A 20,935-nucleotide genomic window follows, 5' to 3' on the forward strand; every position below is an offset into this window, starting at 1 on the left:
GTCCTGTGCAAGTTTTACTTGTTCACACCATTGCAGACTGCTGCTAGATGCTATTTAATTTAGTTGTCCAATAATTGCTCGCATTGAAAAAGCAGTAGAAAAAGACACCTTCGATCAGGTCAAGTTGTGGCCGCATGCTTCAACTCTATGCCTTCAGGTGTGTGTGGTGGTGGTAAAGCATAAGTGTGCCACTAGAAAAGCAAGAAAGAAATTTAATTTATCTTACAAACCAACATAATAGGGTGCTATTAAATTTGAGTGTCCAAAAATAGCAAATGACCTCGTACTTGTCGTATGACCTACAGACACGACCGCACCTCCGAAACACGACCCTAAATGGTTGGCCTTGGTGGGGTGCTCTCGCGGTACTTTGCGCTACTTGTGTGCGTACAAAGTGTGTGTTTGTTTCCCACGTGTGTGTATCACATCAGTGTACATACTCGTAGAGGGTTTTCTTCATGTTATCTTTCTACGAAATAGCGGTAGAACTTTTTGTATCTCTTTTGTGTTTGCACAACTGCCAGGAACGAAACGCGCCATGCAAGACCAAGCTGTTTGTTGTCCTGCTGCATTCGGCGGCTGAACGTCTCCATGGTCCCAGCAGCTACCCGGCATTGTTTCTGCTGGGATGGGATCACCATTACCTGGAGGTCATCTCTCATGGCACTTCGCCAGGTGCAGTCAATGTACAGTAAGTGTAGCTGGCATTTCAAGTACTATTTATTCCAGTCTTCATGTAGTTCTGTGCTGAGTGCTGTTTTCATCAGTCGACAGTTCATTGCAAGTGTGTGTATACCTTGGTTGTATCTGCGGTCCACTGTTTCATCAAAACATCAGCATGGGTTTGTGTTAGTTTGTGTGTGTGTGTGTGCGTGTGTGTGCGTGTGTGTGCGTGTGTGTGTGTGTGTGTGTGTGCGTGTGTGTGTGTGTGTGCATGTGTGCGCGCGTGCACGCGTGCGTGCGTGCGTGTATGTGTGTGTATGGATGTGTGCATTCATACGTCTGTATGCAACTGTGTGTGTGTGTGTGTGTGTGTGTGTGTGTGTGTGTGTGTGTGTGTGTGTGTGTGTGTGTGTGTGTGCATTTGTCTGTGTCTGTGTCTGTTTGTGTGTGTGTGTGTGTGTATGTATGTTTCTTGGGCTCTTTATAGTAAACTGATGCGTCTTACGTGCCTGTCAAATCCACCCGTGGGGCTGGCAGAGAACTTCGCATCGCTTGTTCGCTACTCGATTGCTGAGCAACTGCCAGCGGCGCTGCGTGTGGTTGTATCCAGGTATGGAGAATGTTCGTGCATGTGTGGCTTATCTTGGATGCTCTCTCTCTTTCCCACTCTGTTTACCTCTCCACTTCTAGTCAAGTCGTGCACACTTTTGAATATCTTCATATGTTGCTGAAATTCAATTGGTCCCATAGCTCAGCACTTGTGTTACACTGTGCTGCAGTGCCATGGTGTTGTAGTATTGTACTACATGGTGTGTTTCTATCCTATAGGAGCCGCCGCAGCACGAGTAAAGAGTGCGTTGGGCAAAAAATTGGCCAGCTCTCACGGATGACGCTGCTGTGTTTGTACAGAGTGGAATGCAAAACCAATGGATCAAAATGTTGAAAAATGACTAAGTTGTGGCACAATATATCCAGCCCATTCTGGCTGAAATATGCACAAACTAGCAGAGTATGACTTGAAAGTGATGACGTCACACATACATAAGGAATAAAATACAGCCAAACCTTGTTAGGACGAACACTGATAAGACGAACTTTCCATTAGTACGAACTAGGGCCAATCCTGTGGTTGGCCAGGCATCAATTCAAGTCAAAATTATTCGTGTACAACGAACTTCTGTACATGGAACTTTCGCGAAGACGAATTATTTTCAAATGTTTTTTGAGCAAAATCAGTGTGGTCATGTACATGTAGTACAAACTTTCGGTCCACGAGCGTGCGCGTGCGCTGGCTGCTTTTTTCTTCTTCTTTTTTTCAATAGTTGAGGCCATATTGTACCTGTACGTACAGTGCAAATTGTTTTTTTTAAACAAAATCAGCGCGTTACTTTCGGTGCAGTCGTGATTCATTGCACATTGTCATTGCACTTACCTGTTTCTGACTTATGCTAAGAATAAAATGCTTCCCATGTACCACAGCATGCACCTTCACGTAAATACAATCCATATGATATGCATATCGCTTTTTTGTCAGATCTGGATAAGAAGAACTCCCGATAAGACAAACAGACTTGTTCAGTCCCTTGAAGTTCATCGTCCTAACGAGGTTTGACTGTATAAGTTACATAAGGAATAAAAAATACTAATGGTGCTATATACACACTGTACATTGTATGTGATCAGATTGTGATGATGTATGAGGATAACCTCTAGTGCTGCTGCTCTGTGATAATTTATGTGTGCTAGTATACGCTTGCATGGTGGTGCAACATTGTTCTTGCTGTGTGTGTGTGTGTGTGTGTGTGTGTGTGTGTGTGTGTGTGTATGTGTGTGCGTGGTGTGTGTGTGTATGTGTATGTGTGTGTGTGTGTGCGCATGTGCGCGTGTGCATGTGCATGTGTTTGCGTGCGTGTATGTGTGTGCGTGCGTGCGTGTGCTCAGGATAATGTTTGGAAGTTGTCCTGGTGGCTGGTTCAATGGTGAAGTCAATGCCAGGCGTCGCTTCAAGCTGCTGACCGAGATCATGTCACCAGTGCATCCACTGTCCAGTGTTGTGTGCAAGAGAATTGCTCAGTACTGGAGTGACCAGGCCGTGCTTGATCATTTCCATGCTACCGCCACACTCACTCACCAGCAGAGTGACTCGTTCAGCCTCACAGAGCAGGTAACACTCGCAAACCACGCTAGCGTTCTATCATGCATGCTTCCTGTGATTCTGTGATTTTTGACGGTGAGCGAAAATGACGTTCATTTAAAACTGAATCTGAATTTCAGGGACGCACTGCCCCAGGGTGCGTTTCTGCAAAGCAGTCCTTCCTGTCTACTTTCTGAGATGATGTGGAAGTTTGGTTGTTTAGGATATTGCCTCAGCTGTACAACTCCTCGAGTGCAACTCATCTCCTCAAGGTGGCAATAGCTTGTATGTGGGTAATGGAAAAGTGGTGAAAATGTGGTACAATGTTCTTTTTACTGTATTTTCCAGGCAATAGACTGTGCCGGCCACATTCCAGTTTGTAGTTGTTTGTACTAAAATGAGCGTTCGAAGTTTAAGCCACATGGTGGATTGCTGGCCTATTGTTTGAGCAATAGAAGTGTGGTCTATTCCCCGGAAATGTGATATTACGTTTCCATATTCCCAACATGTCCTTTATTTGGTAAGTGTGTGTTACCAAACTACTGGTTTGTATCAGCTAGTTGTTGTTCTTATCCATGTTGTTGTTGTTGTTGTTGCTGCTGCTGCTCTGTTTTGTTGTGTTGTTCTTTGTTCTGCCATGGCGTGTACAGCTGGAGGATGTATTTTCATTGGTGGTGCAAAACGTTCTGACATTGCTGATTAGCAAGCTGAACGAGCACTTCAATTTTGAGGTGCTCGCTAGGTTAATGGCTTCCAAGTCGACAGAAAGAAGTGTTTCACCTCCTGCGCATGATGGTAGTTCTCATCGAGAGGCGGCGGTTGATACAGAAATGGGTGCAGCCGTGATGGATCTGTTTTGTGCGGTTACAGATGCTTTGCCATTACCAAACTATAGTAGCATCAAGGTAGGTGCCTGTGCCTGTATCTATATCCATTCCAGTACCCCCTCCCCCCCCCCTGCCCGTACTGATATCAGTACCAGGACCTGACCAGTACCCGTACCCCCGCTATCCATTCCAGTACCTGTACCTGTAGCTGTACCCACCCCCACCCCTACCAATACCCGTACCCCCATTATCCGTCCCAGTACCTATACCTGTACCCACCAGTACCCGTACCCCCCCCCCCCCCCATTATCCGGTCCAGTACCTGTACCCACCCCTACCAGCACCTGTACCCCCATTATCCGGTCCAGTACCTATACCTGTACCCACCAGTACCCGTACCCCCCCCCCCACCCCCCATTATTCGGTCCAGTACCTGTACCCACCCCTACCAGTACCCGTACCCCCATTATCCGGTCCAGTACCTGTACCTGTACCCACCCTTACCAGTACGCATACATGTACCCATACCGGTAATCCTACTCGTACCAGTGCCTGCACCTGTACCCGTAACTGGGTAGTCTCTGTGTCCTGTGCTGCACTCTGCAATACTGAGAGTGTGGTCTTTACTTTACATAATAAATTAATTAATTATTGGTTGTTGAGGCCTGCTCAAACTAATACTAGTAATAGAGAGTAGACTACGACTCTAACACATTGATACGTTCAAATAGTGCAATACATTCTGGCAATGACTTCGAAGTTGAAGACCTCAGAGTACAGACATGAAATGGAAACTGGTGAGAACAAATTACAACAATGCATAGCTTAGCCAACACTTGTGTTCATGTGGTGACCGGATTGATACGTGTTCTTTATTGTACCACAGGCCATGAATCACATGCCCGACCTGAGAATGCCTCGTCACCTGGCTCCTCCACCGCCCACCTTTCCCTTCTTCCAGCGAGTGTGGAGTGCCAACGCGCAGATTCTTCAGCAAGTCATCACTGATGAGCATGGCAAGCCTGCTGCACCAGCGCGGAATGCCAATGCGGCTGGAGGTAGTGAGCAGGAACAGCTGTTTTCCTCCTCGTCCGACAGTCAACAGCAGCTGGAAGAGCGTGCTGCAGCGGCCATGTTTGATCGTCTGCACGAGCTGGAACGCTGTGGGGTGAGGCATTCTTGTCTGTGAGGGGGTAGGGGGTAGGGGGTATTGTGTAATAGCAAGCTACTGTACTTTGGTGGATGTTGGTTATCATGGATGCCCAGCTATGCACATGTACATACCAGAGGTTGTTGGTCAGCAAGTGTATGGAGGCTTCTTTTGTTATAATCTCGAGGGTGGTGAGGAGTCTCAGATTCTAATGGGTGTCCAGCTGTCAATGGTATGCACAGTTGGTACATGTGCATGTATGCATGTATGCGTGTGTGCGTGTGTGCGTGTGTACGTGCGTACGTACGTGCGTGTGTTTGTCCGCGTGCCTGCTCGTGTGTGCTGGTGTGTGCGTGCATGAGTATCTTCATTCTTGCTTACCAGTATGTGTGACTGATACTCAAGGGAATGCACCTCCTTACCACACATGCATCTCAATGTGATATGGTTGCTTTTGATTTGCTCATCCACTCCTATCGTCTTCCTGCGGTTTCTTGTGATACAGACTGTGACTGACAGAACACCGCTGATAGCATACCAGCTCATGGCTCGCTATCCATGCTTGTGGCAGCTGTACCTGAATGATTTCATTCGCCAGCGTCTGCGCATCAGCAGTAGCAGTGCAAAGGCCAGGGGACAATCACCCGGTCATCGGCCGGGAGCTGACTTTGAGCACTTGCTGGTTTCCGTCTTCCTAGAGGGACTAACAGTAAGAAAATGTATACCCTGTAGCCTGTAGGGCTGCTGATGCCCTGTAGCCTGTAGGGCTGCTGATGCCGCCGCCGGTACTGCTGATGCCTGTAGTGTTGCGTTGCTTGCACACTGATCACATTACATGCCTACTGCCAGCTTATAAGATGTGTTATGGCTTGTCAACACGTGTACCTATCGGCTAGTGGTCGCATGACATCTGTTTGGTCCTGGACTAAATTTTCTTTTCTAGTAATAACTGGTTCGAGAACCAGGGTCAGTAATGAAGACCAGTCAATGTTCTATGCAGGCATGCAAGTCATGGTTCTGTTGTGAATTTTCTTTTCTTTTTTCATTGTTCATCATAGGTGCAGCCTGTTGAGAAGAGACTCATTCTGCTGCATGTCCTCTCGCACTTCCGTCTGCCAGCGCTATCCAAGCTCTCGCAGTCACTGCGTCCTCTCGCTGCTCTTGATGGTCTCATGGACGAGGTAGTGGAATGTTTCTACTTACAATTGGTGTTTGGCTGGGCAGAGCAGGTTCCTTGTTGGTATACATGTACTCATATTGACTTTTTTTAGCATCCAGTGTTGCTCAGTCTCTACCATTGTACACTGTGCCAATGCGTGCTTCCAGGCGCGTACAATCTTTACATCCATTGGATATTCAGTTGATTGTCTCCCAACGGAAGCTCTACCCTTTGGGGCATTGAGCACTGTATGAGCACAGGACTAGCTCTACTGTGCCATTGATTTGCTCCGTATTTGAATAAGAGATTGCAGCCTACTCTGAGTACGTTTGAGCATGGAAAAAGACAAGAAATTCATGATGTCCAAGCGGCTTGTGCCGAATCCTTGCAAACCTTTTTGGTTGGATAATCTTGCCAAGAAGAATTGCAACTGAAATCATCTAAATGATTATGTACATGTATTCTTGTGTTGATGTCCTTTGTGGTAGTCATCTGAGCAACTTGCAGTATCTGACAGAGCAACGCAGCAGCTTGAAGCTCGCCTGACACTGTTCCTTGTGACCTCGCTTCACACTGGCTTGGTCTCGAGTTTCCGAGATCGTCCGGAGGCAAGTGTCGGTGTCGACAACCTCTCCCGGTGGCATTCTGCGTACATGTCTGTGGTATGTTTATTGACATGGCATGACCGGAAATGCTATAAATTGATTTGTGTGCAATGTATGTGTGCTAGAAATGGGACATTGATTATACTTCAAAGTAAAACAAGATTGTCCGAGTATGGTGGATGGTTTGACATTCTTCTTTTGTGCTTTGGATGGCTGTCGCGAGTCGGTTACCGTAATGTCACGTAAAATGGCATGTTGACCTGGGCATGCTTATGACGTACATTATGTATAGGTCATGTATAATGTCTGTGGTTCTCATAGCCATGGCTGACAGTTCAATCCTATTTTAAGCTCGGAGTTGCACTGATGAGGCCTCATTGGCCAAAACAGTCTGGCTGTCTGCATCATTGAGTATAGGTCATGTATGTATATGTATGTGTATGTGCGTGTGTGTGCATATATGAGTGCATGTATATATGAGTGCATGTGTGTGTGTATGCATGTGGGGTGTGTGAATGTATTCATGCATGCTCGTCTGTTTATGTGCACGCCGCTGTACATATCTATGTCTGTGTGCACGTGCAGCTTCAGTCCATGCCACATCTGCTGTACACACCTCTTCTGCAAGGAAAGCACAGAGCCAAACTGAACATCTGTGCAGTCATCAGTGCTCTGCTCAACATCATTCACTTGTCAGTTGAGAACATCTCTGCAGTCATTCACCTTGTCATGGCCTTGCAAGTGGCTCTTGACCGGAACACAACAGCGGATACGGTAGGTCCTCTTGCTCAATGTTTTGCGATTGCTTGCTTAGACGTTGGCCCTACCAGAAGAACCAACCACCTCACGAAGAGCCACGGCGTAAAACCCAAGGGCCAACCAACGAAACACAGAGCCAGTGCTCTAGATCAGGCACACAAGGCCAAACAAAAACCTGGATCATAATATATCAGTACAGCAATAAACAGCAAAATCGCAACACATGCAGCGTGTGCCCAGACCTTGTGAACAATATCCGGAACTTGCAGCTGGTAACCGGTCAGCTGTGCAAGCTATCCTCAGATATTTTGTGTGTATTTGAATAGGCAAATTGATCATTCATTAGTTGAAGGAATTGAAATACAAATAAATCCCATATATCACTCTTGGGAATTGTGTGTTGTCTCTTGTTCTTATTTAGACCTGATGCAAAGATCCGTGTAGTATAAAACGAGAGAACTTGAGAATTTTAGAAGAGGAGAGAGAGAGAGAGAGAGAGAGAGAGAGAGAGAGAGAGAGAGAGAGAGAGAGAGAGAGAGAGAGAGAGAGAGAGAGAGAGAGAGAGAGAGAGAGAGAGAGAGAGAGAGAGAGAGGGGGGGGGGGAGAGAGAGAGAGAGAGAGAGAGAGAGAGAGAGAGAGAGAGAGAGAGAGAGAGAGAGAGAGAGAGAGAGAGAGAGAGAGAGAGAAGAGGAAGGATCCGGTAGCATTCAAGGGGCAGAAGGGGGCATACCGGTAGGCAGGAAAGGGAGATGCAACAGACTGGCACATCGGCACACCTGTTAAAGAAAGAGAGTGTGTATCGAATATAGGGCAGAATCAGAGGAGGTGCAGTAGCACAGAAATCAAACAAATTGTAGCTGCAATATCAAATGCAAGAAAATAGTTCCAAATTGAAAGAGCCCCTCTTAACCCGGGAACAATGCCAATGGTAGCACAGTAAAACCTGTCTTTTACAACCACCCCTTGTAACAAAATATTACCATAACATTGATGAAATAATTATAACAGGAAAGGGCACATGCCCACACGAATTGAGCACATGCTCTAAAAAATAAAAATAAACGTGCTCTAAGTAAATGCAAAACAATAAAGACAAACCAATAAGTAATAACTTCAGGATAACTTCAGGACTGGGCACAAATCCTAAAACGTTCAAGGGATAATGATCAACCTTGCGAGTGCAAGTTAAAGCGTGCGGACTCACAACAAAATGACAGAAGAATAGAACTTGAGCAAAGAGGAAGAAGAGAAAGAAAACAACAAAACAAAAATATGTAACAGAGGATAAACTGCAACGGTGCGAAACTGGTGAACGAAGCTGGGAAACGATCATGCCACATGCACTTGAGCAAAAGCGAAAAGAATCGAGTCAAACTGGAATGAGCGACTCATGCTTCAGGACATCACTGGGGTGATGGCTAAAATTTACCTTCCTCCGACTCCCATGCAACATCATGGCGGAGTCACGGACTAGTGTGAAGCCAAGCTCACAGCAGATCCGTCCCATAAGGACGCTGTACGAATCTCCAGTTGTTGCTTCCAGGCGAGTTGCATGCTGGAAACGTTTGCGATACTGCAGCTTCATCGATTGGATAATTCCACCATCCATTGGCTGCAACTTTGAAGTAGTATCTGGTTTGACGTTACTGAGGTCAATGTCAGGGTGGGCTGGACAAGAAACAATTGTTTAGGGACTCAAGCCATGATTTGAAGACCTCGCTGTTCACCCAGGCTTTCTTGTTTGCTTCATAGCAGACACCAAGTGCAGCTCTGTTGATGCCACAGAAGCAGCACGAGTTTTCAGACTTCCCTTTGATTAGCTGCTGCAGCTTTTCTCCTCTTACACTTGCACCAAGCAAGGCAGTGATGTGGTCCCTGCAGGATTTCCCTCCCTTGCAAGGACTGTTGCTAGCAACGAGGGAGTGATTGAGTAGAGCACGGAAAAACAATCCTGTTTCGTCCGCGTTGAATATGTCAACAGTGCTGTATGCGTCACAAAGCTATGGAAGACAAACTACCCAGTCATCAACTTGACTCTACTGGACAAGTGATTGTGCAGCGTTGAGCAGTGCCGACTTCAGCAGCTGTAGATTGGCTCACAACTGTATCCAGAATGTACATGATTGTATGTACACAGTTGTATGTACACAGCCGCCTCGACACTGAGCAATGCAGTCTTGGCACCGTATCGTTTCTTAAACGCTTTGAGCCATCCGTTCGACGCTGCAAACCCAGTTACTCCCATTTCCTTCGCGTACCCCAGGCCTTCTGTTGGAGTAGAGGGCCAGTCACAACGAGGTTTCAGCACCGGGCGTTGGTCCTATTGGGGAGATCTGTGAGAAACTAACAGTTACTATGCCCGTAGGCTGTGTGTGAATCTGGATATAATTGAATACTTGGCTCGTATGCTTCTGAGCCAAAACAGGCATTATCCTTTGTAGAGAAAAGTAGCTTGGCCAATGCATGTTGCACCACCGGAAGGTGTGCCCGGTCTTCAGCGGCTGGATGATAAGGCCATACTTGGGCGTTGCAGGACTGTCCACGTGCTTCAAGTGCTCCTCTATGCTGCAGCAGGCTATCAGTAAGCCGTCGATGTATGCGAACACGAATAATAACCCATGAAGTATCTGGTCCAGGAAACGCTGAAACGACTGGGCAGCATTGCGCAGACCGAATAGCATCCGCAGGAACTCTAAAGAGCCAAAAGGTGTGACCACGGCGGTCTTGGCGATGTCATCAGGGTGCATTGGAATCTGGTGGTATGCCTTGGCCAGATCGATCTTCGTGAATACTGTGCCACCTTGGAGGACGGTGGAGAAATCGTGCAGGTGCGGCAGCGGGTAGCGTCCGGGCTGTGTGGCAGCGGATAGCGATCGGGCTGTGTGGCAGCGGGTAGCGGCCGGGCTGTGTGGCAGCGGGTAGCGATCGGGCTGTGTGGCAGCATTCAGGGCTCGGTAATCACCGCACGGGCGCCAGTCACCAGATTTCTTGGGTACCATATGCAGCGGAGACGAGTAGGGGCTGCTCGATGGACGTACTATACTGAGAGCCAACATGTGGTCTGTCGAGCGGCTTTGAGTTTGTCTGGGGCCAAACGTCGCACACGTGCGTGGACAGGAGTGCCACGATGCTGTGGGTAACAGTCATATAGGACAGGTGCGTGGACAGGCGGGCCATTATGCTGTGGGTAACAGTGTCATATAGGACAGGCTTTACCGTACAGTGTACTAGTGTACTGCAGTGCTTTTGTAGTAGGATTGTGTCAACCATGTAGCTAACCCAAGCTTATTCCTCGGTGCCCATTCTGCTTGTCTGTGCTGTGCATATTTCTGTGTTCACAGGTATACTTGAGCATCACTGATGCCGTTTACCATGCCCTGGCAACACTCTATGAACTCAATAGCCAGGACTTTGAAGATGTGCATACCAGCGAGAATGGCAATGTCACCTCTAGTGGCCGGCAGCAGTTCCGCAGGAGCGGTGCTCTGCTCATCCAGGTACAGTGATAGGTGTGCAGGTGTACAGTGCTGCACGATGAAATCCAGTCGTGTCACTCAAGTATGCGCCGGGTGTTGTGCAGCCCTAGACCTGCGAACACTGGGCAAGGCGCAAACTTGACTCACGCGACTGGATTTCATTGAGCAGCACTGTACTAGCTATATACATGTAATGTAGCTAGCCAGGTACAGACTTTGACATTCAGCATGTGATTCTTCTGGCCGATATTGATTCACAGTCAGATCCTGCAGTAGACTTAGTAGCCCAGCATGATCTCATATGCACATGGAGCACATACGGTAAACAACAGATGTCTGATTGTCGTCTGTATGGTTTACTGCAGCTACTACTCCAGCACTACTTCCCCACGTTGCCCAAGTCATTCTCCATGCATACATCAATATACTGTGAGGCCGACTGCCTGTGGTTGCTCAAGTCCATCCACAGCAACTCTGCTATACTGCTTAGTGATGAAGGATGGTCCTTGGTCAATCAGCCAACCCCGGTGACACACCTTGCCTCTGTGCAAAGCGACGGTAATGAGAATGTGCACGTCTTGAATGCCGTCAGGTCCTGCTGTGAAGAGCTGTTCACAGCATCAATGGCTGAATACTGGACTCAGCAGTTGCTACTTGTAGTACAAAGGGATGAAGGAGCCTATGAGAAGGTCAGTGTGACTTAGCATTCCATTCCTTCTTGTAAGATATTCCTTACATGTTAGCCATTTGTGAAGTGATGTTTCCCATTTGTGGGCAGTGTAACGACATGCATTGTTGAAGCCTCCATGCGGTGTGGAAGCACTCTTTATTTTTGTATTTGTTTTGCTTTATGCCCAGCTACGTGCAAACATTGAAGCAGTGCTGTGTCACAACCGAAGGAATGCAGCCACTTGGTATGTGTGTGTCTTATACCTTTGGAAGCTGTGCTTGGGTACTGCTTCGTAGTCTTCAGACATACATGTGTTGAAAATTGCATCATGACTTTCACTGCATGTTTTTGTTTTAGGCAGCACATCACTGTGGCGTTCTCCTTTGCTTTACTCTCGGTGACCGCATGGTGGCTCTTTCTCCATAACAATACTCTCTTTTGTAATGTCAAGTCCTGTCTTGTTCTCTCCTGCTGCTGTTGCTGTTCTGTCCTCCATTCTGTGCTTTTATGTGTTTTGTTACCTTTTGGTGTGGCTTAGCTTCATCCCATGCTTCTATGATCAGCCATACATCCGCCAGTCCTATCCGGATCTGGCAGTGAATAGTAGTCTGCTGGCGGAGTCCTATTTCACGTGTTGTCTGTTTGAGCGCATGTCTTCGCTCCAAGGCATGGAGCTGCTGCACGTGGCTGCCCTGCTGCGTAGACTTGAAGTAAGTGCATGTACACGAGTAGATGTGTATTTAGGCATGGGTTATTTGATTTGTCTGTTGTCTGACTGCTGAAGAGATTTTGGTGGGCTTTCGGTGAAATTAGGAGATCTGTGGACTTTTTTTGGTGGACTTGTATTCTGTATAGCCTTCTAATGTACCTTCTGTTGCATGCTTTGTGTCAACAGACACCATCCAGCTGTGTTGAGGCCATCGAGTACCAAGCAACTCTTCAGGTAGGTTCAACTCGCCATTATAGAACTTGAAGATCATGATGTCGAGAAGAAGAGTCTGAATCATGGCAGTAAATGTACATGTACTACTGAAAGTTTGAGATGCCAAAGGGCAAGACTGATCATGCCGATGCTGTTTCCTGGATGTCTCCATTTATAGTAAGAGGGGTGCAAGTTTTACAGCGATGGTCAGTGACATTTAATGTTGAGAATAATTATACTTGTAACAGTCCCGGGACTGCACAGCCCAAGCACCGTGAACAGTAGACTGTGCAGTGACCCAGGACTCTGCTTGGTTGAACATTTGTCACCACTGCGCTCTGCAAGGTGTTTACTGCTTGATCTCTTGCCATTGCATTCTCGCAATGCAATGCACAGATACTGTGCGTGAATGGCCCCGTTCACACGCATATGGACTTGTGTGTGTGTGGGTTTTTTTGTATGTTTCAGGTATTGCTATTCAAGCTGGCTGACCGCATGGGTGACTATGCATTGGGCTGCGATGCCGATCAGCGTGAGGGACTGCGCCTACACTTCCCTCATGATCTTGTCAACCTGGTTAACAACTGGGTTCTTGATCAGGCAACGGGTAAGTGGGAGTCACACGTTCATAGTGTATCATCTTCCTCTTTCATGCATGCTGATGTCAACGGCTGACTGTCTTTGCGACCCTGTGCATCTGTGTTCCTGCGATTGTGTGCACATATGCATGCACGGGTTGATGTGTGTATGAATGTGTATGAATGTGTGTGTGTATGTGACCGTGTGCATATGAACGTGTGTATGTGTGCTGTAGGTGGTGGCAAGAAGGGTGGTCACAGCTATGTCTTGCTGTCGCGCCTGCTGCGCAAGTTGCACAGCTCTGAGCGTCTGGTTAAGCTGCTGACTGGTGATCAGCTGCAAACACTGGTGCTTGCATTCAATCCTTTCCTCAAACCATTCGTTGATGAGCTGGAGGTAAGAACTGGGGCAAGTTCGTTAACATGGTAACTCAGCATGTAATGTACCAAATGGCATATAACTACTCGAAGTAGAAATTACTAGAGCTATCTCACCACGTTCACCATTGTCCATCATTGTTGATCTATGATCTATGCACAGCACCCACTGGTGATCAACTGCCATCTGATGCCATTCGCCTACCCGTCCACTTCTGAGTCATCCGACCTGGGCAAGATCTATCGCTCTCTGGTCCGCTATTCACGTGACATCATCGAACGATCAGCAGAGTTCCGCGGCAGAGAAGAGCAAGAATCTATTGGCATGTTTGTAGCTACGTTACGGTGAGACCAGCCTCCATCTGACATGTTTGTACTACAGCATGCAGTCCTTTCAAGCTCACACGCGTACATGTATGCACGCACGCACACACATACGCTTTCTGCCAGTGCCTAGCAAGTCCTACAATAATGTACAGGAGTATCCTTCTGAGTGTTATCAAGAGTACATTTTCCAGTGACGTGTCCAGGATTTGGCTGAGGGGGTTGCGGGGAGCTCAGATGCCATCATGTTACTGCCTCGGGTTAGCCATTTTGAAAAATGATGTCTTTTCTTACACACATGACACAGCCACCCCACAAGTACACGCAATCACACCACATGCTTTTCTTCCAGACGTGTAACGGTAACTACGCTGCTGCTCGATAAAATTCGATTGCGTGAATCAAGTTTGCGTAGCCCTGCACCACTTCACATCCCAGTGTTTGTAGGTCTAGGGTTGGACAGTGTCCGGCCAGGCATTCAATCACATGATAGGATTTCATTGAGCAGCACTGTTCATTGTTTAGTTAGTACAGTAGAATACTCATAATTCGAGTATGATGTCCACGACAGTAGATGCTCCCGCATGGGTGTAAACTATGTGACGTAGTAGTTTGTTTATGTTCGGTCCCCCTGTCTTCACTGACGTTTGTGTGTGTGTGTGTGTTGTTGTCGTTTGTTTTAACGCAGCGGTCCACTTGCTGATGCCGTGTCTGACGAGGAGGAGACACTGCGCTGCCAGCTGCGCATGGTTCTGTGGTACTGTGTGTATCATTGCTTCTATCTGCACCGGCACACCAGCACGAGTCTGACTGCTGCCATACATGAAGATCTGGGTTTCCTGGAGCTGCAGCCCTGCCAGGTAGCATTGCTTCTGGCCTTCTTGGATCCAAGTAAGGCTGTAGTGAATGTACCACACTTGTTCTTTGTAGCATGCAAGGTGTGGTGTGTACAGGTAAAGAGTGTAGATTTCAACTCAATCTAGTCTTTACACTCAGCGTGGGGAAGAGTTGGAAAGGATGTGTTTTGCTTTCTTGTTCCATGTCAGCCGTGTACGCCACATTGTACAAGTGCTTTTAAACGAGGGATTCCTAGAGATCAGAATGCCTATGAGGTTGCTTTGTATTTGCTGATAATTTATTCTGGTTTTACGCCCCTCTTTCTTTCCTTGTATTCAGTCCGTTTGATCCAGCGAGCAGAAGTTATGAATCCTGCCAATGCTGATGCCGTACGCTTGCAGTTAGGCCCATCTGGTAGTATACACCGCCGCCGCGACCCATCCGATCAGGAAGTTGATTCTCTATGGCAGGTTTTCGACCCGCGCTTGCCTTTAGACTCGGGTACGATGATTGCTCAGCGCTGTTTGATATGCAAAGATATGGTGTCTAGTTGGCTGTGCCCCCCCCCCCCCCCTCTCTCTCTCTCTCTCTCTCTCTCTCCTCATAGTAATGGGATGGACATGGCTGCGCACAAAACATGCATGGGTTTGTGTTAATGAGCATTCATTGCTTGTAAGGCACCATCAACGGTTGCCTAGATGTGTTGTTGATATGCTCAGTTAGCTGGGATGATTGTGTTGATATGCTCAGTTAGCTGGAATGATTGTAAACAGCTCAAAGTAATGGAGCTGTGATGCTTTTGATCATTTCGATAGTCTGACCTGTTGCTTTACGAACACACGTATCCCATGTGCGATGATTTGACTGCGATATTTTTTTCCTGTGGCTAATCTGCTCATCTGTCACTCTGTATGTGCATGTTGCATGCTTGTGTACATACACCGGTGTATACTGTGTGTGTGTGTGTGGGTGCGTGCGTGCGTGTGTGCGTGCGTGTGTGTGTATGTGTGTGTGTGTGTGCAGAGGATGCTCAGCTACGAAATGCACTGGCCAATTTGATTGCTGGTGTGATGGGTATGCCGGCAGACTCTTCTCACCTGTGGGCACACATGTTCAATCCAGCTAGCCTGGCTGGAACTTTCCTCACCGGCAACATGGTATGTGAAAATGCACTGTGACTTCATCAATGTAGACATGTACATTACACAGCTCTTGTGCGACTCGCACCCATAAGTACGGTCTAAATTCACAAGAGATAAAAGACCGTGTTGTTAGTAGTAGCCTATTGCGCATGCGCAATATATTCCTTGTTCACTAAGTTCTAGTTCTCTGCCTGGTTCTTTTAAAAATGTTTGCTTCAGTACCCGAACAAGGTCAGTGCCAACGGTCTGCAGTATGACTGTGGATGTGAACTGAATGCTGACGGAGAGTATGGCAGATCCGACTACACAACACACTGTACCAGAGGTTAGTATTGAACTGGAGATCATATTAAGACCAAACTCGAAATTGCAATTTGTGTTTGCTCACAGTGGACCAAGCTTGATGCGCTCCCCATAATATCAGGTTTGCAAAGTTTCAAATTACTTTTACTTGTACCATTGTACCATCAGATGTTTGATGTGTTCTAATGTTATTCAGGTAACCTCACTCTTCCGTCGCGCTATCTCTTGTTGTGGGCTAACTACGGAGCATTCTGTGTGTCACTTCTGACTCAAGATGGAGCGTATGATGGTCTGCGAGGTAAGCATCGTGTTGTACGTTGGCAGGCCGCCAGCTTTCAAGGAAATATCATGAGGATGGTGCAAACGGACATGTGTGCTAGATTACTCTAGTCAATAGTGCTTGCCATCTTTAAAAGCATACCGGAACAAGTTACTTGCTTCCCCGCTACCCTTGCAATGTCGTCACTCCAGTGCCGCCTCTGCAACGGGTAAAACATGCATGCCCATCACCAGACCTCCACTGACGTTGTCATACTGCAGTGGTGTGCAGCGTAGAGTGTACTGCCGGCCCAGCCAGACCCTAGTACAGTACTTGGTCTTGCTGTCAAGTGGAATTTCCTCCTCTGTTCAAAGAATTCTCAATACCCATTGGCAGAGCATCCTTGCACACAGAATGCAAACAAGGTTTACTTGCAATTCGGAGTTACATGCAAAAGCAATCCTCAGGCAACATGTTTAGCCGTAGCAGTATCAAGTGTTCATGTACTCATGTCTACATTCGTTATGCCCTTGACTCTGAATCCAAGGCCGGAGCTGCTCTTGAAATGAGTTTATGATTGAATAATGTTGAGTGTATCTTTGACTAGTACTGCGGTAACTGCCTGGTCATTCTTTTCCTGGTTCTCATTGCTACGTGTGTCATGCACAGGCCCAGTTATTTCTGAATGGCAGTCCGTACGTCACTATTGCATCTCTCAAGTACGCACAGCCTGGCTATTGATGCGTACCAACCTGAACTTGAATGACGAGGAGCGGTCCTTCTTTGTTGTGCAGGCGATGACTAACCTGCAGAAGGTAACTGTGTACTCTGTGCTACTGTACTGTTTAAGACCCACCTTTTTTTAGATGAATGCACAGTGTAGAATCGCTACTAGTATTGTGTTCCTTGTGCGACGCTTCAGGGAATATTTTCTGTGTATTCACTGGTCTAAGTCCATTGCACGTATTCACTGGTCTAAGTCCACTGCACTTTTTTGGTGTATTAGTAGCATTGTATGTTCTTCACTCTGTACTGTTAAGTGCACTTGCACGCCTCCTGCTACTCAGTGCTCTGTTGTACTGATGATGTATTGTGCTTTCTGACGTGTGGCTGCTTTGACTTAGAATGGCCAGCGTCTGTTCGGTCAGTCGACGTTTACTAACCTGGAGTCGTTGAACAGAGCAGAGGCATCCTGGCACAGTGGCGTGTATGAGCCCAGCATAGCTGCATGTCAGAATCCCACAATGGTGAATGATGCCGTCTGGCAGAATCATCCGCTCCTGCTCAAGTTGAGGTGAGTGTGGCAGTAAGAAGCATCATGAGCAAGGAGATTGCTGAGTGATGGTAGGATGAACCTTGTCATTCACGGCAGGGATTTGACTCTCGCTGATGAATGAGTGCAACTCCCTCGGAAGCATCTGAATGTCATGTGAACCTCTTTGCCTTTGGTTTTTCGTACTTGATTATTTTTAACAAGGCTGCAGCTGAAACGGCAGTCCATGCTTTGTGCCTTGTATATCACCCCTACCCCCCCCCCCCCCCACCCCCTCCCCTCTAGTTCTCTCTCTCTCTCTCTTTCTCTCGTTCTCTCATACATGCATACAGCAACTGTGGATTGTACTGTGCTGTTTTGTTATCTACAGAGATTTTGAAAACGTGTACCCGAGTCGTGTCTCATCTAAACACTTCTATCACGCTGTGGAGCAGCACCAGCACTCTGTCGCTAGTAGGTCATCGACACAGTGGCATACTCTGCCCGCGGGCATTCGTCTTGCCAGGACTGACATTCTACAGCACATGATGGTGTGGCGAAGACGCCTGCATGTCGGTGGTATGCTGCTGCCTGATTTGGTGGAGTTCTACACCTGGATTCACTCCATGCTGGCGTTTTCCGTCACATTTGAGCAGGCCACAACAGTCACAGTAGGCCAGGTCAGTTGTCACTTGTTAGCATGCAGTCATCTCACAGTCATCTCACATGTGTGGGTCATCTAGATTGTTGAACAGTCCTATGCTGCTAATAACATGTAGATATTTGCAGGTTGTGAGGTAGCCGTATACTTCTGATGTGCGTTGCAAGGTGCTCCTTCTTCGGCTTACGGAGGCTGCTGCCAACTTGTTTGTGAACATGTCTGACACACTGCTCCTGCTCTAGTATGGTGTCCTGGCCATATGGAACAGAATTGCAACCTGCATTGTAGCTCTTTGAATCCCTATCTCCGATGTAAGCTGTGTACTGAAGCTACCTCTTCTCCTTTGACAGGTCCCATATCATCTCGGCAGCTTCACTCTCCGTGACTGGTCCATGTTGTGTTGCCAAGTAATGCTAGTTGGGTGTCGAAGTGTTTATGCGGGTTGAAAACTGGTGTGTTGCCAATTTCACTCAATATGCCTGAGGAATTGCTTAGATGTACAGTTTACTCCCAGGCTCCTTTCCGAGAGTTGTGCTTGTTCCTGTGTCTGCTGCACTTGTCGACCCGTTCCCCCGACGTGACTTTGTGTCATGTAGGTTCTGGAAAGGCTTTCGCAGCGCTACAGCAAGTCTGCTGCTCAGCACATCAATCAACTTTTCGAGCGCCTCAGTGGACGCTTCAATGCGTACGTTGACTTCTGCGGCGGCGTCATTGGTAAGTTGTGATGGTAACAAAGAGTGTGATGCTGGTGACTGCTTCAGCTACTCGTGATATCTTTGCTGCTGCTGATGTTCTGGCGTGCGCCCTCCATTAGGTGTAGCTCATGCAAGTGACATTGTGTGTTCCTGCCATCTTATTATGGAAGGCACTGCACAATTATCACACCATGCACTTTGCCCATTAAATATTCGGAAGTCTTGATCCTTCGTTCCCAGTCTCTTTACTGTTATTGGCATGATCCTTGAACACCATTATCAACTCAATCATGGTCATGGACCAGCCTATTGTGCCTCCACTGAACTGTGTCCTTCGGTTGTTCTGTGTTCATTGTGCTTGTTGTTACTGCTGTCTTGGCACTGGCATCCCCTATCAACTCCAGGCCACGGAGGATGTGCAACTGTGAGCAGAGAGAACAAACTGCACCAGCTGTCAGCAAGCACGGTACTACTCTCGTTGCTCAGTGAGAGTACGGAAGAAGGCCAGGGCAATGACACGCTCTTTGTTGTCTTGAGACAAGTCGTAAGTGTGACAGGAATATGCCTCTCTATCTTGTGTGTCTATTTATTTCATTCACTTATTTTCTCAATCATGTGACACTAGTCAAGAGTGGGTGATATGGGCAATAGACAAAACCATGTTGATTTTAAAGAAGAAAACGACGGGAAGAAAACAAGTAAAGTAATGGGGAAGTGAATGAGAATGAAAGCAGAAGTTTCCAGAGTTACATATGATATTATATGCATGTACTAGTTGCAGCCAGTATTTGGTGCTAACGTGCATGGCGCAAGTGTTTCACATGCCACGCTGAGTTGGCTCTGTGTTCTACAGTGTTTGATTGTCATGAGGGAATGCATGCTTTTGAAAACCAGCTCCTGGCAGTCACAAGTACACATGTGTGCCGAACACTCCTCGGATTTAATTCTGTGTCCCTTCATGGTACCGAGACAGTGTGCCATCTGTAGTGTCTTTGATGAGTTCCAGGTCACTTGAATATGAATGAATTATATGAGTGGTCAATATTTTGGATTAGATTGTCATTGTAGAATAGACAGTTTTGATCACGTTGCTTTTCTCCCGTTTTCCATGCTGTGTTATTCCCAGAGTATGGAATCTCTTGCTGGTAGAGTTAGTCGGCTTAGAGTGCATGCTGGGCGAAGAAGTTGAAACACTTGTTTTTTTCCTTGTGTCCTTTTCAGGTTGAGACACACAACCAGTTCTTGGACATACTCTCCACACTGCTACCAAGTACAGACGAATCGTTGTCACGTACCAACTCCTACGACCAGCTGATGTCGCTGTATGCTAGGCTGCGGAATGATTTAGATTCCAATACTATGATTCAGCCGCAAGAAGTCAGCAGTCAGACCTGTCTGCTCGGTGATGTGACCGTCTTGGAAATGGAGGAATGCAGCGTCCGGTATGTCCCTGACTTTTTATGCTCAAGTTGATGGTGTGCCAGCTTCATTAAAATTAAGACCCTTGACTTCATTCTTGTTGTGTGAGGAGTGTCTTGGTTGGGGCTTGGAGACTTGGTCGATTGGTTCTGCAAGCGTGCGGAGAAGTCAAGTCTTCTTCCAAGCAGAGCTTAAAATGTATGTTTTCAAATAACCCAATGCTATAGACAGCAAGCTGTTTCGGCCATAGAGGCCTCATCAGTACAGCTACGAGCTAAATAGGCCGAGCTACCAGCCATTAAGCTAGCTTGTCGTTTTCAAAGAACCAGAGATTCTATGCAGGACCGTAGTCTGGTGAAGTGAAATCGAAGGCAGGAGGCTTGAAACGAGTCATAGCCATTTCCGAGGCCATTTAGTGAAGTCGCACAATCACATAGCTCACTACTTCCCAGCAAAGAGCAAGCAAGAGAAAGATCAGGTTCTCTTTCGCCAGCTGGAAGAAGGAGCATGCTTTATCAAAATTTGTCACAAGACGGCTGCATGCATTTATCCCAAATGATGATGAGTTTGCATGGAAAGGCTATGCAATCAGCAAGCGCAACCACCTTGTAGTGTGGTAAACGATACAATGGTGTATCTGATAATCTCATATTGGTAGCATATCTAGTTTGACTTCAGTTCAGTTCGTTGAAGTTGCACTGTCATTCTTATCTCAACGCTTA

The 20,935-nt window shown here is 47.0% G+C and overlaps 1 protein-coding gene across 1 annotated transcript in view; it reads left to right on the plus strand.

Annotated features, from left to right (window-relative positions):
- LOC135805796 (uncharacterized) overlaps positions 1–20,935 on the plus strand; it is a 103,869-nt gene that overhangs the window by 66,653 nt on the left and 16,281 nt on the right. The window contains exons 73-100 of the mRNA XM_065319898.1: positions 525–691; positions 1,151–1,273; positions 2,605–2,827; positions 3,448–3,702; positions 4,511–4,792; positions 5,280–5,483; positions 5,833–5,955; positions 6,422–6,595; positions 7,124–7,312; positions 10,639–10,794; positions 11,139–11,462; positions 11,632–11,687; positions 11,982–12,153; positions 12,339–12,386; positions 12,834–12,972; positions 13,180–13,340; positions 13,485–13,666; positions 14,334–14,536; positions 14,822–14,983; positions 15,506–15,639; positions 15,844–15,949; positions 16,124–16,225; positions 16,856–17,001; positions 17,311–17,480; positions 17,830–18,118; positions 18,696–18,813; positions 19,199–19,338; positions 20,016–20,236. Coding sequence (XP_065175970.1) covers positions 525–691; positions 1,151–1,273; positions 2,605–2,827; positions 3,448–3,702; positions 4,511–4,792; positions 5,280–5,483; positions 5,833–5,955; positions 6,422–6,595; positions 7,124–7,312; positions 10,639–10,794; positions 11,139–11,462; positions 11,632–11,687; positions 11,982–12,153; positions 12,339–12,386; positions 12,834–12,972; positions 13,180–13,340; positions 13,485–13,666; positions 14,334–14,536; positions 14,822–14,983; positions 15,506–15,639; positions 15,844–15,949; positions 16,124–16,225; positions 16,856–17,001; positions 17,311–17,480; positions 17,830–18,118; positions 18,696–18,813; positions 19,199–19,338; positions 20,016–20,236 — 4,769 coding nt within the window. The remainder of the gene's footprint in view (positions 1–524; positions 692–1,150; positions 1,274–2,604; positions 2,828–3,447; positions 3,703–4,510; positions 4,793–5,279; positions 5,484–5,832; positions 5,956–6,421; positions 6,596–7,123; positions 7,313–10,638; positions 10,795–11,138; positions 11,463–11,631; positions 11,688–11,981; positions 12,154–12,338; positions 12,387–12,833; positions 12,973–13,179; positions 13,341–13,484; positions 13,667–14,333; positions 14,537–14,821; positions 14,984–15,505; positions 15,640–15,843; positions 15,950–16,123; positions 16,226–16,855; positions 17,002–17,310; positions 17,481–17,829; positions 18,119–18,695; positions 18,814–19,198; positions 19,339–20,015; positions 20,237–20,935) is intronic.

Source organism: Sycon ciliatum, chromosome 1 (assembly GCF_964019385.1).
Source record: "Sycon ciliatum chromosome 1, ocSycCili1.1, whole genome shotgun sequence".
Classification (NCBI taxonomy): Eukaryota; Metazoa; Porifera; class Calcarea; order Leucosolenida; family Sycettidae; genus Sycon; species Sycon ciliatum.